Raw genomic sequence first — 13,156 nt, 5'->3', positions numbered from 1 at the left:
TGGCCAAAAAGCTGCTTCAAATGTTTCCAAAATATGACAAAAAGCAGTTTGCCAATGTCGTCACAGGTGATGAAACCTGGGTCCATTATTTTGAGCCCGTCAGAAAGGTTAGGAATAAGATCTGGGCCACTAAATACAGCAAACGCCCAATAATTGCCAAACGTTCTTTGAGTGTAAAGAAGGTTTTGTATACAATCTTCTTCTCTGGTGAAGGAGTCGCAATAAAAGTGCCGGTGAAAAAGGGCAAAAGCATCACCGGAAAATACTACAAAGACGTAGTACTGAAGAAACTGAAAAAATATTATTAGAAACGACGCCCTGCCACTGGTTTTAAACATGTCCGTCTTCTACATTACAATGCCCCCGCTCATACCTCCGCAATAGTTACGGCGTTTTTGAAGAAAGAAAAAGTAACTGTTTTGCCTCACCCCCCGTTTTCCCCAGACCTTGTCCCATGTAATTTCTTTTTGTTTCCGAAATTGAAATCATTCCTTGCTGGGCGGAAATACCAGTCCCGGCAGGCACTTGGATCTGCCATTCATCAGTACCTTATTACTGTGCCCAAATCAGCGTACCGTGACGCCTTCAAGAAGTGGATACATCGGCTGAAACTTTGCATTTCTAGCCACGGGGAGTACTTCTAGGGCATGAAATGAGCCCTTTTGGGCTAACTTGAAATTTGAAGTCTCCAGATAGAAATAAGCAATTCATTTCGAACATATCTCGTATATGGCCATTGAGCTGGTTTCCTTTTATAGAAGACATACTCCGAAAATCATCTTTTGTGAAACTGTTTGATTTCCGAATAATTTCTCACGGTCGATCTTTGGGCGACCCTTTACTATAATGGTTAAGTTATGTTAGCCTCCGTGAAACATGTTTGTTGGAACTCAGGCGAGCGAGCTATGGCCATCATAGCACTTTTGTTTTTTATTGAGCAAATCAATCATAATTTGCGAAGACTCAAGACACTGTTATACAGACACTTATTGTTTTCTGTATCACTAAGTCATAATTTGCAGTTTTATTGTGATATATGGCTGATAATTATTCGTTTTTGGCGAATATTAAATATATTTCACCTAAATGTGAGACATTTCTACTATTTTTATTAGCGCATAGTTGGATTAACCCATCGTGATAGTGAAAATTGTCTCATCACGAAGTGAGATATATGCCATATTCACAAATAATTTACTTTTATTTTGCGCACATTTATGTTGAAATATGCAGTTAGAAACAAAATTTAGTATCAGCGTGGGAAACAGCCGTGCATAAATGACGTCAGCCGTCTTGTTCATCCCGTTTTACGAGAAAAGTTAGACATTAGTTTTGTTTCCTTCCTTGATATTCTTTCCTGGTTTTGTTAAATGAATGCCATACTGAAAATAAGTTTTCGTGCCAGGTTTTCTTATATAAACTCACCTTCACTAAATAAGACTTTTTCATTATCAGTATTATAATCAGTAAAACATAATTGATCTTGATTGTTGCATATGACATAGAGCTCCGAATTCGGCTACCCCTATCGGGCCTCAGTCAGCATGTCAATACATGCGATCAGCTGTTTCGTAGGAGTAGAGGCTACATGACTAACGACAAGAGTATGCTTTATGCTATGTTGAGGTTCATGTTTAGTATAGCTCGAGACCATGAGGCTAAGATCATCGACTTCCAACCACTTGCTTATCAACTGCTTTGGATTCGACATCTTGCTTGGGATGCAGTATTCTCCATCCGGCTGGTTTACGGAAGCTAGGGTGGTTCTACCAGATGCGCGCCCATGCCTGAAATAATGTCCTGAGAGGGGTTTTTAACCTTTATTATAGACTAAAATTTCCCCATATAAACTATTATTATGTCGTTGTGACCTTACACCAACAAAAAATGCTGAAACTACGAAAAGCACGTCCTCTCATGAAGTAACTGATAGAGTTTCTTGAAACTTGGTCTACAGAATGCTTGGATGTACCTGTCTAAAGTTAAAATGAATCTCATTTATGGGCCACCAGAGAACTTTTTTTCAGTGATTTCTACACATAAACCGCCTGACAGATCGTCACTAATCGGCGCTTGTTTCATTCTTTGATTGAGCTTTATCAATTGGTTCAAATGGCTCTGCTCGATTGCATTTAGGCGTCTCCAGAGTTGGAAATTGAAAAATTCACTTCAAATTTGTTCTCTCTTCTCATGAACCACATTTTTGAAATTCATTGAAATCTTTACAAAGATCTTTCTGCCATTTGTTACAATTGTTCTTCTTGGCTATATTTAGGGTGCAGTTGAGCTATAAGTAGAAACATGAACGGTTTGTTTAATGTTCCGTCCAATTGTTCAGAAACATCATTGAGTAAACCTTCTTCATTTTTTTTATAGTTCCGCTTTGCTACATTTACAAAATCACCACTCTAGATAAATATACTTCACCTAAAAACGAAATACTCTTTTATATTTCGTGGCAACGAATTAGCAAAAATCGTTTTTCGTTTTTTTCTTAGTTCTATTTCGTGGCCACGAATTAGCAAAAAATCGTTTTTCGTTTTTTTCTTAGTTATATTTCATGGACACGAATTAGCAAAAATCGTTTTTGTTTTTTTTTACTCATATTTCGTGGCCACGAATTAGCAAAAACCGTATTTTTTTGTTTTTTTCTTAGTTATATTTCGTGGCCACGAATTAAGAAACTGCTTTTTGTTTTTTGCTTAGTTATATCTCGTGGCCACGAGATAACAGTTTTTGTTTTTCGTTTTTTCTTAGTTATAACTCGTAGCTACGAGATAAATTAAAATAAAAAAATCCGATGTCCCAACCATGCTTCTGTAATAATGTACTTTATTACAGTAAAAGTAGATGATTATGATTAAATCGAATCAATTGTTGTCTAAGAATCCTCGGTTTCAGTTAAAGTGCCAAATGCATGTAGTTCTATTTACATTTATGTAAAAAATATCTAATACAGTAAAACGAAGAATGCCTGTCTGTTGCATAATGACTACCGGACGCTAAATATCAATCACACACAATATGTCAACGCTTTTTTTTCAAAGCACATTCCACGTCCGCTTTAAAGGCTTTTATCAAAGGGGAAAAACTGATAAGATTTAACAGATTAAGTCCAACACTTGTTGTCTTTAAAGTTTTCGAGAGTCAGACGTTTTGTTTTAGAAAGTTGAAAGTGTTCTCCATTAGAATGGGGCCATTTGTAATGCTTAATCTTATTACAGATGTCGAAATTTGTCAACAATGCTACACATCTCTCGTGATATTAGTCAGAGGTTTGTGTGGAATATGAACAAAACATTGTGTTATGCATTAAACTTTGTATATAATTTTGAAAAGACAAAATTTGTATACATTTTTAAAATGATAACTGATAATAACAAATTAAGATGAAGAAAAAATAAGCATACAGGATACATGACTTTCAATAGAAATTGTTGTTCATATTTGTTTCAAACTATGACGGATCGATAAATAGATTGTTGATAATTTATTACATTTCAACTTTTACAGCGGGCTACCACTATGTTTAACTGATTCATGCGGAGAAGTTGGCTGTTATTTGCGAAGAACTAGTCAGAGCTGGTATGGAATCCAGAGACACTCGTCAAGTAGATTGTCCGCCGATACATAATTTAAAGACGGTTGAAAAAAAAAAACGGCGTTTAACCGAAAACAAAAAAGGTATCAAAACATAACTTCATGCTTATTAAACTGTGATGATTATCAGCGCTTTATTCCTAACGTGAAATTAACAAATGGAGAGAGAACACAAACAGATACAGAGAATTGTTTTTAATGATAGAAGTCACAAAACATACCAGAATGCAACTCTTACAGAAGATATATTTTTTCTACATATACAGCAGCAATTATACAGGATAGATATATTTCACAAACGGACGCACAAAAGCTGGCACGCACGCACACACGCAGTATCAATTATAAAGGATATATATTATTTCCACATACAAAGCATAAAACATAGAGAATATATGTATTTTTCACATGCATCACAAGATATTATATTTCACCAGTGGCGTTAAAACGAGTGGAAATACAAAATCTTAAGTTCACGAGTGAAAGTTAACTTGATTTTACACACACAACAATCAAATAGTATGTTTGTTTCAATGTCTTAAGTAATATTTTATCTGTTCTGTCCGCGTAACGTCGAGTGCAGCATCATGACGTCACAGTGCGTGTATGTTAGTAAAGGTTAGATAATTCAATGAACTGTAGGCCTATAGATTTCTATGACATTTTAAAAGGAAAAGGAGTACATTTACATTTTATACAATAATTATGTACGTCTGTACTATGACTGAAGTATTTTCTAGTAAAAAACGATTATTTATAATTCATATTCTTCCGCATTTAAGTAAAGTTCCGTACTAGAGAATCATATATTTGATATTTTATCCTGTAAAATACTAGATATGAGCCGCATCATGAGAAACCCAACATAGTGGCTTTGCGACCAGCATAGATCCAGACCAGCCTGCGCATCCGCGCAGACTGGTCAGGATCCATGCTGTTCGCTAGCAGTTTCTCTAATTGCAATAGGAGTTGAAAGCGAACAGCATGGATCCTGGCCAGACTGCGCGGATGCGCAGGAAGGTCTTGATCCATGCTGGTCGCAAAGCCATTATGTTGGTTTTCTCATGGAGCGGCTCATATGTTTCAGTCTGATCTTTTAGTAATCAACTGAAAACGTGTAAAAATAATTTTATAAATTACATTTACAACTGAACCCCAAACAGTAATAGCAAAAATTATGTTTACGTTTTGAAAATGTTTGTTTTCAATATTAAATCATTTCTTTTCTTAATATAAATATAATTTTCGCCACTTAATTTTAAAAGACATCTCCAAATGTTTTTAAATTTCAACATACAAAACAATTGCTAATTACAAGCATCATGAATTCCTTTTGCTGTTTTGTATCAGTAAATTTATGTTTCAAACACGTCTAATTAACATTCGAGATGCCATCAACGGATGATTCGATACAATTCCATCATGTCGTCCACCGCCCCTCCGTGTATTCAGGTCCACACTAGTACAAAAGCCATACCACCAGCCGCCGCTACCATCATCCTTGGCACAGTTACTCTTAGGATGTCCATCCATGTCTCGGTCAAGGCTTGTGAATGGGTAACCATTATTGTAACTAAAGGTTCTCGCATTGTCTATACCTAAATAATTGTGAAATCCGAATTACCATAAAGAGTCAATACAATAAAATCATATAAATTTACGAAGTGTTGTATATCGAGTTACATTTTTTCCAATCAAACACAATTTTCCACACCGATATATTAGTATTTGAATGATATATATCATAGGCCATACCAATTATACATTTAATTTGATGCATTTAAAAATGATTTGTATTTACCATGTTTACATAGTATCTAAACATACAAAGTGTTAACATTAACAGAACATATAACAATGTTACGTTCGCTTTTGAGCATGAGCTTTAAGTATTGGAAACATATATCTATGGTAATGCCTGCAATACGTTTTATAGTAATGAATATATATATTTCTATTATATCTTAATCAATGTTATAAATTAGATGTCTCGTACAACAAAGCAATGTTGTTTTTTTTTTGCATTATATCCCTCTTTCTCTTGACAGTTTACATATCAATTTGGACAATTCAAAATGTCAGTCCAGCAAGGGTTCTGTTATTTCCTGTTTCAAAGATTTTTCTACCTTTGAAGTGGCACGAACATGTGAATTACCTTTATAACAAATTTGTGTTATTCAAGTGTGGTTAAACAAAAATGTGTTTGATACTTATTAATGCATTTACCTGGCGATCTGTCTGCAGAGCCTGTGTCGATGGATAGCGTATAATTTGTGCCATCTAAGAGCTTGAAATCTTTATATGTTTCATAGTACTTCCCAGTGCCCCATGTCATTTCAAGCCGGATTTCGGAAAACCCTTGATCAGCCAGTTCTTGGATATGTTTCAGTCCTAAACAGATTCATCGTCTACAGATTAGTTATTGTCATATTTAGATTGCTGGTATTTATGTTTTGGATTTAACGTTGGTTTGGATTTCAACAGTATGTTAGCTATATAACGGTTTACTTGAACTGTGTTACTGATTTTTTGAAACAGAACTAAACTGCTTTTCCGCAGTATTTTGACATTCCCCCTAAAGTCTTATAGTTTGAGGACGAATGACTTCAGAATCCCTGTTGTCTGTCAAATTGTCACGAAGACAATACACCCGAGGATCGACCGTGGGACCTCTCATTTCTTGTGCTTACTCATTATGGAAGCCTTGCTAGTTAATTTGTTTTGAATCTTGAGAAAGTTATCATCATATATTATTTTTTTCGAAAGTTTAAGATCTAGCTGAATGATAAGTGTTTAGGCGGTAAAGAGGATCTGCCGAGTTACCGAAAAATAGTTGGCCGAGAGCCAGCTATGTTCATCCGCACCATCAACTAGTGATAGATTCTTTTCTAGCACATTATATTGTTCAATTTAAGAAAGAATAACATTTTTGACTAACGCTTTTAAGCAAAATTTTATTCTTGCCTACCTGGCAGGGAAGATAATGATAACCAGGTAGGGGATCACCTTGCCTTTTCCTTCGCTACACGGGCCCATAATGACGTCATAATTTGACGCCATAGAATGAGGTCGAACTGTATGAGCGAATTTCAATTTACCGTATCTTTAAAAGTACAGCAATAATATTAACGATAGGCAAGAAAAATGATCAAACATGTCTGCCTAAATAAGGCAGGTGTTTCCCCAATCTTTGGCACAGTATGGATAAAAAACATCGCTAAAGCTTGGTTTACCATCCCATTCTGTCCCTCGGGTTTGCGAAAATTCTTAAACAGGCAGTACTAGATCTATAAGATTATAGTAACGTACACATTTACGCATTCATTCATACATTACAGCACGAGCCTAGCCTTTCAAGCACGACAAAAACACGGGAACGTCCTGCCTTGCATACAACAATAAGTACATGTATTCAGTAGTGGACGAAGAATCATTGTAAGTTTTGACGGTGTTAGTTTGTACTGGCTAATACTGAATTGAATACACGTATGAGAGTATTTAGGCTTTCGTTATTTTGTCAGTATTTCTGCCCATTTGAGTGTTTTTAATGTTAGAAATTTTAAGAGTTATTTTCAGTATCCAAATAAGGGTGAGTATTATTGTAGAAGACATGCGGGTGCCTCATTGGTAAGCAATGTTTAAAAGAAGATTTAGATCAGAAAGTAGGAAAAAAAATATTTTAAGTAATTGTCTTCGACAGTAATCTAATATTCTCTGTATAAAATCATTATCATAAACTATTAACGCTTCTATGACAAAGAAGATATAATACTAGTAACCACAGAAACGTAATGTAGTCATTTTTCTTTGTTTTATTTCAATATAAATATTCTTAAAATAATATTAGCTTTAAATCAAGTTACGTTAACCGTACAGATGGCATAGAAAAGGATTTACAGTTGTCGTACTGCTGGAACCCATAATGAAACTTTGAATTTAACAGAAATAAGAGAGAAAAAAATGACAGAGAGTCATTTAAAATACCTTGGCGACACAAACAGTTCCAATAAAACAATTCTATAAAGAATAAAATAAAAGTTGGCTCATTCCTTTATATTACTATATCATCTTTCCCTGATAACATTTTCTGCCTTTTCATTATGATATAACAGAACATCGCATTTTGAGGTCAAAGTAAATTTGATCGCTATTGTAGAATGTGACTCACTGCAGACCTGGAGCGCCTGTGATAGTTTACAGAATCCGGTATATACCGGATTCAAGCGATTTAAATTATAAGTACCTTTAATGTATATATTTTGTAACCATGGTAATACTAACCCTAACCTAAAGTCAGTATATTATACAAATTATACACTAAATGAGTGCGGACATGCAATAATTTGCGTATTTTTGCTGTGTGCTCAAATTGATAATCGCTTCCGGATATGCGCTGAAGACCGTTCAAGGTCTGCAATGAGCAACATCAAGTAATGTATACCTAGCCAAAATTCACCATTTACCATACCAAAACCGTTCTCGTAGTCGTTGAAACGTCGATCATAAAAGCTGGTTGTACCGTCAAACCGGTTGTGGATAACCTGTAAATTAAACGAAAAATAATTGTTTGATTGTTATGAATCATATCTACGACATTATCATAGAGTAACATATATTGTTCCTATTAGATTTATCTGGTGGTAGAAGTGGGGATGGGGGAGAGAAACGATACCAGTCTGATGACAAATTTCCAATGCCACGTTTTTTCCCTCCAGCCGCAGAAAAAGGACCCGGGTGAAGACCCGCGCTACAAAAAGGGAGGCTGCTGATTGGTTGATTAGGACTGACGCAGAAGAACACATAATTAAAACTAGCCACAGAACAGCATAATACTTATATTATACAATATAACATCTTTATGTCAATTATAAAGTAATTTGCGATAATAATTCCTGTAAAGTAATATTTCATCATTTCAAAATTTTGTAAACTTAAATATGATACAAGCATTAACAATAGCATGATGAATTCACTTAAAATAGAATTTACAAAACACTAAGTATTGATTTACAATATCTGTAACATCAACTTGAAACCCTGTTTCTACTGGTTAACCTGTATGTCTTTGCATTATGACGCTCAACCTTTAACAAACACATATTATAGTTTCTGCCTATATAATTTTGTGTAAATTGGCTGGGCCAATTTTTACCCCAGGGGCAAGATCTGATGGAACATGCTAGAGAGAGGATCAATAGAGAGGTCTGGGTATGTCACCTTTGGACAAGGTAAAACATGTAAGCCTTCGTGAGAACATTTTTAACTCCAGATGCATGATCTGAGCACTGCCACAAGCCTAATATCTAAGCTCCAGCGATTTTGGTTTTACACAGGAAGCTTTTTAAAGATGTTCTCACATAAGAAGTGACTCCCAGGCGTGACCAACTTCGACACTTAGAAGCATGATTTTAACAAACTAGGTATAGGACAACTACACATAGCTATGTACCACACGTGTAAGCTTTAGGCCTTCAGACTTTTGAAAATATTATTTATTCTTTAATCGTATTTATGAAAATACTTATAATATTTGTTCTTACATAAATGCTGTGGGAAATCTGTGAACCCCAAGGCGGGACTAATTTTTACGCAAAGGGTATTGTTTGAACAAACTTTATCGAGGACCATTACACCATAATACATACCAAATATCCAAGCTCATGGCATAATTGTTTTAGAGAAATAGGTGTTTTAAACAAAATAAAAAAAAACCAGGATGGGACCAAATTTGACCCAATGGACATGATTTGGACAAATTTGTTAGAGGACTACTATTCAATTCTACATGCTATTTATCTAAACTTATATACCTGGAGGGTTTTTGATAAAACGATTTTATTAAAAGTTCGTCTTTTATCAAAGACATCCCTAGACGGGTTATATTTTAAATCCAGAGGAATGATTTGAGCAACCTTGGCAGAGGAACACTGGACAATGCTATATATCATATATCTACACCAAAGGCTCTGCAGTTTTGATTTGGTGTTTTTAGTTTATGTAAAACAAGTGAACCCCGAGCGGGGGCAACTTTGATCCCAGAGGTATGATTTGAACAAACCTGTTAGAGCAGCCCTACACCATGCTACATGCTAAATATCAAAGGGTTTACATACATTGATTTTTTAAAAAATCTCCTATATCAGTCTACGTAAAACGATTAAACCCTGGGCTGGTCCAACTTTGACCTGTGGAGTATGATTTGAATTTACTTGGTACAGGACCACTACACAATGATACTTGTCATATATCTAAGATTTAGACAAGAATGTTATGAAAGTTTTTCTTATCTAAAGGCTATGGAAGAGAACTGAAGCCCCGAACTGGGCAATGTTTTATCCTGGGGCCTGATTTGAAAACCTCTTTAGAGGATTATTAAACAATTTTATATACTCTTAGAAAATGAAAAATGTTTGCATTTAGAGTACAGTCAAGCCCGTATTAAAGACCACCTCTGAACACAAGTTTTGTTTCACAATTTAACATTTACAGTGTATTTTAACCTGTGAATAAAGACCACCTCCCAATAATGACCACAATTTTGCTTTTTCAAGGGTGGTCTTTATAGACAGGGTTGACTGTATATTGATAACGGAACGAAAAGAACAGCTAAATCAATTAACTTACCGTCCATCCCCCACCGTCTGTGTTCATATCGCAATACACGGTAATGATCTTCTTTGACCACCACAACATTATCTCATATAGTCCACTGGGTGCGTAGTGACGGGTCAGCATGTCTTTGCAATCAGTTGCCGCTGTTTATTTAACAAATAAGATAAATCATAAAAGAAACTTAGAAAAGTAATGCTAATAGTTGAGTCGTCATAAACAACTTCAGTAATTACCAGTAAAATATAAAAACAACTAACGGTTTATTATTTCAGAGTATTATTTCATTGGTACGAATCAGTTCCATGTCTACAAATATCTCCAAACAAAAGACGTCATAATTTCTGGACATAATGAAAAATATAACCTACAATATCTCAGCCAAAATACTTGGTCTGTTTATTCTAAATCATTGTCAGAGTCGTTTCTTTAATTTAATGCATACTTATACATTTTCAAATAAAGAACACGAGTACTGTACTAAATTTACATGAACAGATGTTTAAGAAAACAAAACAATGATCGTAATTCAATAAAGACATTTATGAAATAATTCATAGCAAAAGAGTGTTTTAACACTATTTATGCACGATGGGTGGTTATACATCGGGCGTAACAATTTTACGAAGGCGCAGCCCGAGTGAAATTATTTAAACGACGTATTAACGCCCGAGTGTATAAATAGTGTTAAAACACTCTTTTGCTATGAATTAGTTCGATTTTAATATGCTCTTATTCTAAAACAGTTAATAAAATATAGTGGCGCTCTTTCTTGGTCGCAACAAAATTATTGAGTCACCGCATGGTAACGTGACGTCATTCTAGCGTACGAACGTACGCCGACGCCGACCCCGACGCTGGGGTGAGTGCATTAGCTCTACTTTATCTTCGAAAGGTCGAGCTAAGAAGTAAAATCAGGTTCCAGATTTATTTTCCAGCCAACGCTGCCCACTAAGAAATATCTTCAAGCTATGTTGTGCTAAAATCAACCACCGTCTTTTCTCTTTCCAAGCAATAGTGACTATAGATTTTCGTAACAGAGAGTTGATTAAATCTTATGCAGTTATCTTCTTTTTTCTTTTTGAAAAAAAAATCTGTTGAAAATTACAACTAGTATTTTATTTATCATATTAGAAAAGTATTTATTAAATACAACATGTAGTAAATGTAAGATAATACTTTACTGATGGGTTTGAAATACAGAGAAGATCCAGGCAGTGTTTCATAAGGGTCCTTCCATTTCTTGACGTTAGCACGACAACCAATGCACATGTAAGTTTCTGGTTGATAGGCAACGCTCAAGCACGTGGTATTGAGATGGCATAGCATGGAACATCGTGTAGGATAAAACATATTCTCAATCTCAAAGATGGTTTGATTCGGTACACACCTGTATCCGATAAAACGGTCATCACTGCTGTATTTCACGAAGGTTATACCAGTTGATGATATGAAGTTCAAGACTTCAATGAAAGTCAGGAGACACCCAAACAAGATATTCCACCTGTTGGTATCCATCAGTACCCTATAGAAGTAATTGTAACTATAAAAAAGAAAGAAATCAAAGCCAATAAAATATTCTTCTCTTCTTTCTGTCTCAAGTATCAAACATTACTATACAGTTTCTTGTGGTAAGAATTTAACCCTAATTGCTAAAATGGTCTGGTTCATCATTCAGTTTGAACAATACCATTTATTATCCGAAGGGGTGTTCACTGAAAATTTACTGACTGAGTAGCGAACAGTGTAGACCACGACACACTTGCCGTCAGCAGGCTAAAGATTAACACTAGAGAATGCTGTATGTCATATATCTAAGTTCTTGGTTTTGCAGTTCAGAGAAAACTTTAGTTTTTGTTCTGATGTTAGTCTGTTTTAATTATTATTATACCAGATTTATATAGCGCCCTTTTCATGGTCAATTTCACGTTCCAAGGCGCTTTACATAGTTCAAATGCAGCCACACATCCTCTACTAGTACAGACACAGAGCGATCTGACCAGAGGGACAGAGTGAGACAAAGCCTCAAACTTGGCCTAGCTCGTTGCGAATAGACAGCCTGGTTCTTTAACCGTGCCCAGTGTATAGCACTGATACACGCAAGGATTGCCTGGGTTCCTGACCAGTACACCTCTAGTCGGGTGGGAAACACTGAAAAGCGTTTCTGAAAATTCCCGAGTGGAAGGCCAGTGTGCAGACCACTGAGCTATCCGTCCACCCATATTGCTCTTCTTATGTAAGCTTATGTAATACTATAGAACCCAAAGCGGGGACAACTTTGATCCCAGGGGCATGATTAAAAATAGATTTAATTAGACTGAAAATATTTATTAAATTAATTCTTTTGTTGAAGTTTATTGTAATTCTGTCACCTGACCTGTCACCTGACCCTAAACATTTGAATCCATTATGTGTTAAGTGAGTATTGTAAAAATGCAAAAGCAAGTCTTGCGGCGTAATTTCTATAGCTGGAAAGCACTAAATTGGAATATATGCAAGCATTAAATATTCTGATGTCACAAAAGACTTAGTACTAAAAGCATTTCTCTTTTAACTGTCATTTTAGATAGGTCGAGAAAGTATTACAGTAATATCAATAACAAGGCTAGCTTTGTAAAACAAATAAAGTACCATGTACCGTATGTGGCAACGTTAAATGTCGCAACGCCGCTAAAAGTCGCAACCACCGTTATATGTCGCAAGGTTGACGTTAAATGTCGCAACCACCGTTAAATGTCGCAAAATCGTCTGCCGCTAAATGTCGCACCTTTAACGTTAAATGTCGCAAAAATTTGCCCACCGTTATATGTCGCAACACCAACGCTAAATGTCGCACTTCCTATTTGACACTATGAATATCAATTCCTTGTGTATATTTACTTTTTTGAGGGAAGAAAAATTAACAGGTTTATGTATTACAAATAATTATCTTAATGATAAGTGCTGT

General features: G+C 35.4%; 1 protein-coding gene across 1 annotated transcript; it reads right to left on the bottom strand.

Annotated features, from left to right (window-relative positions):
• Positions 1-3,712: 3,712 nt before the first annotated feature.
• Positions 3,713-12,942, bottom strand: LOC128550785 (fibrinogen-like protein A). Its single transcript, XM_053530553.1, has 5 exons — positions 11,394-12,942; positions 10,225-10,355; positions 8,042-8,141; positions 5,827-5,991; positions 3,713-5,198 (listed from the first exon to the last, which is right to left on the bottom strand). Exons 1-5 carry the CDS (start codon positions 11,725-11,727, stop codon positions 4,963-4,965), a joined length of 966 nt encoding a protein of 321 aa, XP_053386528.1. The 5' UTR covers positions 11,728-12,942; the 3' UTR covers positions 3,713-4,962.
• Between the last annotated feature and the right edge of the window lie 214 nt (positions 12,943-13,156).

Source organism: Mercenaria mercenaria, chromosome 18, assembly GCF_021730395.1.
Source record: "Mercenaria mercenaria strain notata chromosome 18, MADL_Memer_1, whole genome shotgun sequence".
Lineage (NCBI taxonomy): Eukaryota > Metazoa > Mollusca > Bivalvia > Venerida > Veneridae > Mercenaria > Mercenaria mercenaria.
The sequence above is the reverse complement of the archived record's forward strand: the minus strand, read 5'-3'. Positions and strand labels throughout refer to the sequence as shown.

Coding starts and splice junctions, on each gene's coding strand:
- LOC128550785 (XM_053530553.1), bottom strand. CDS start 11,727: ATGGATACCAACAGGTGGAATATCTTGTTTGGGTGTCTCCTGACTTTC. Junction 8,142..10,224: donor CAGACGGTGGGGGATGGACG/GTAAGTTAATTG, acceptor TTTAATTTACAG/GTTATCCACAACCGGTTTGA. Junction 5,992..8,041: donor AAATGGTGAATTTTGGCTAG/GTATACATTACT, acceptor GAATCTGTTTAG/GACTGAAACATATCCAAGAA.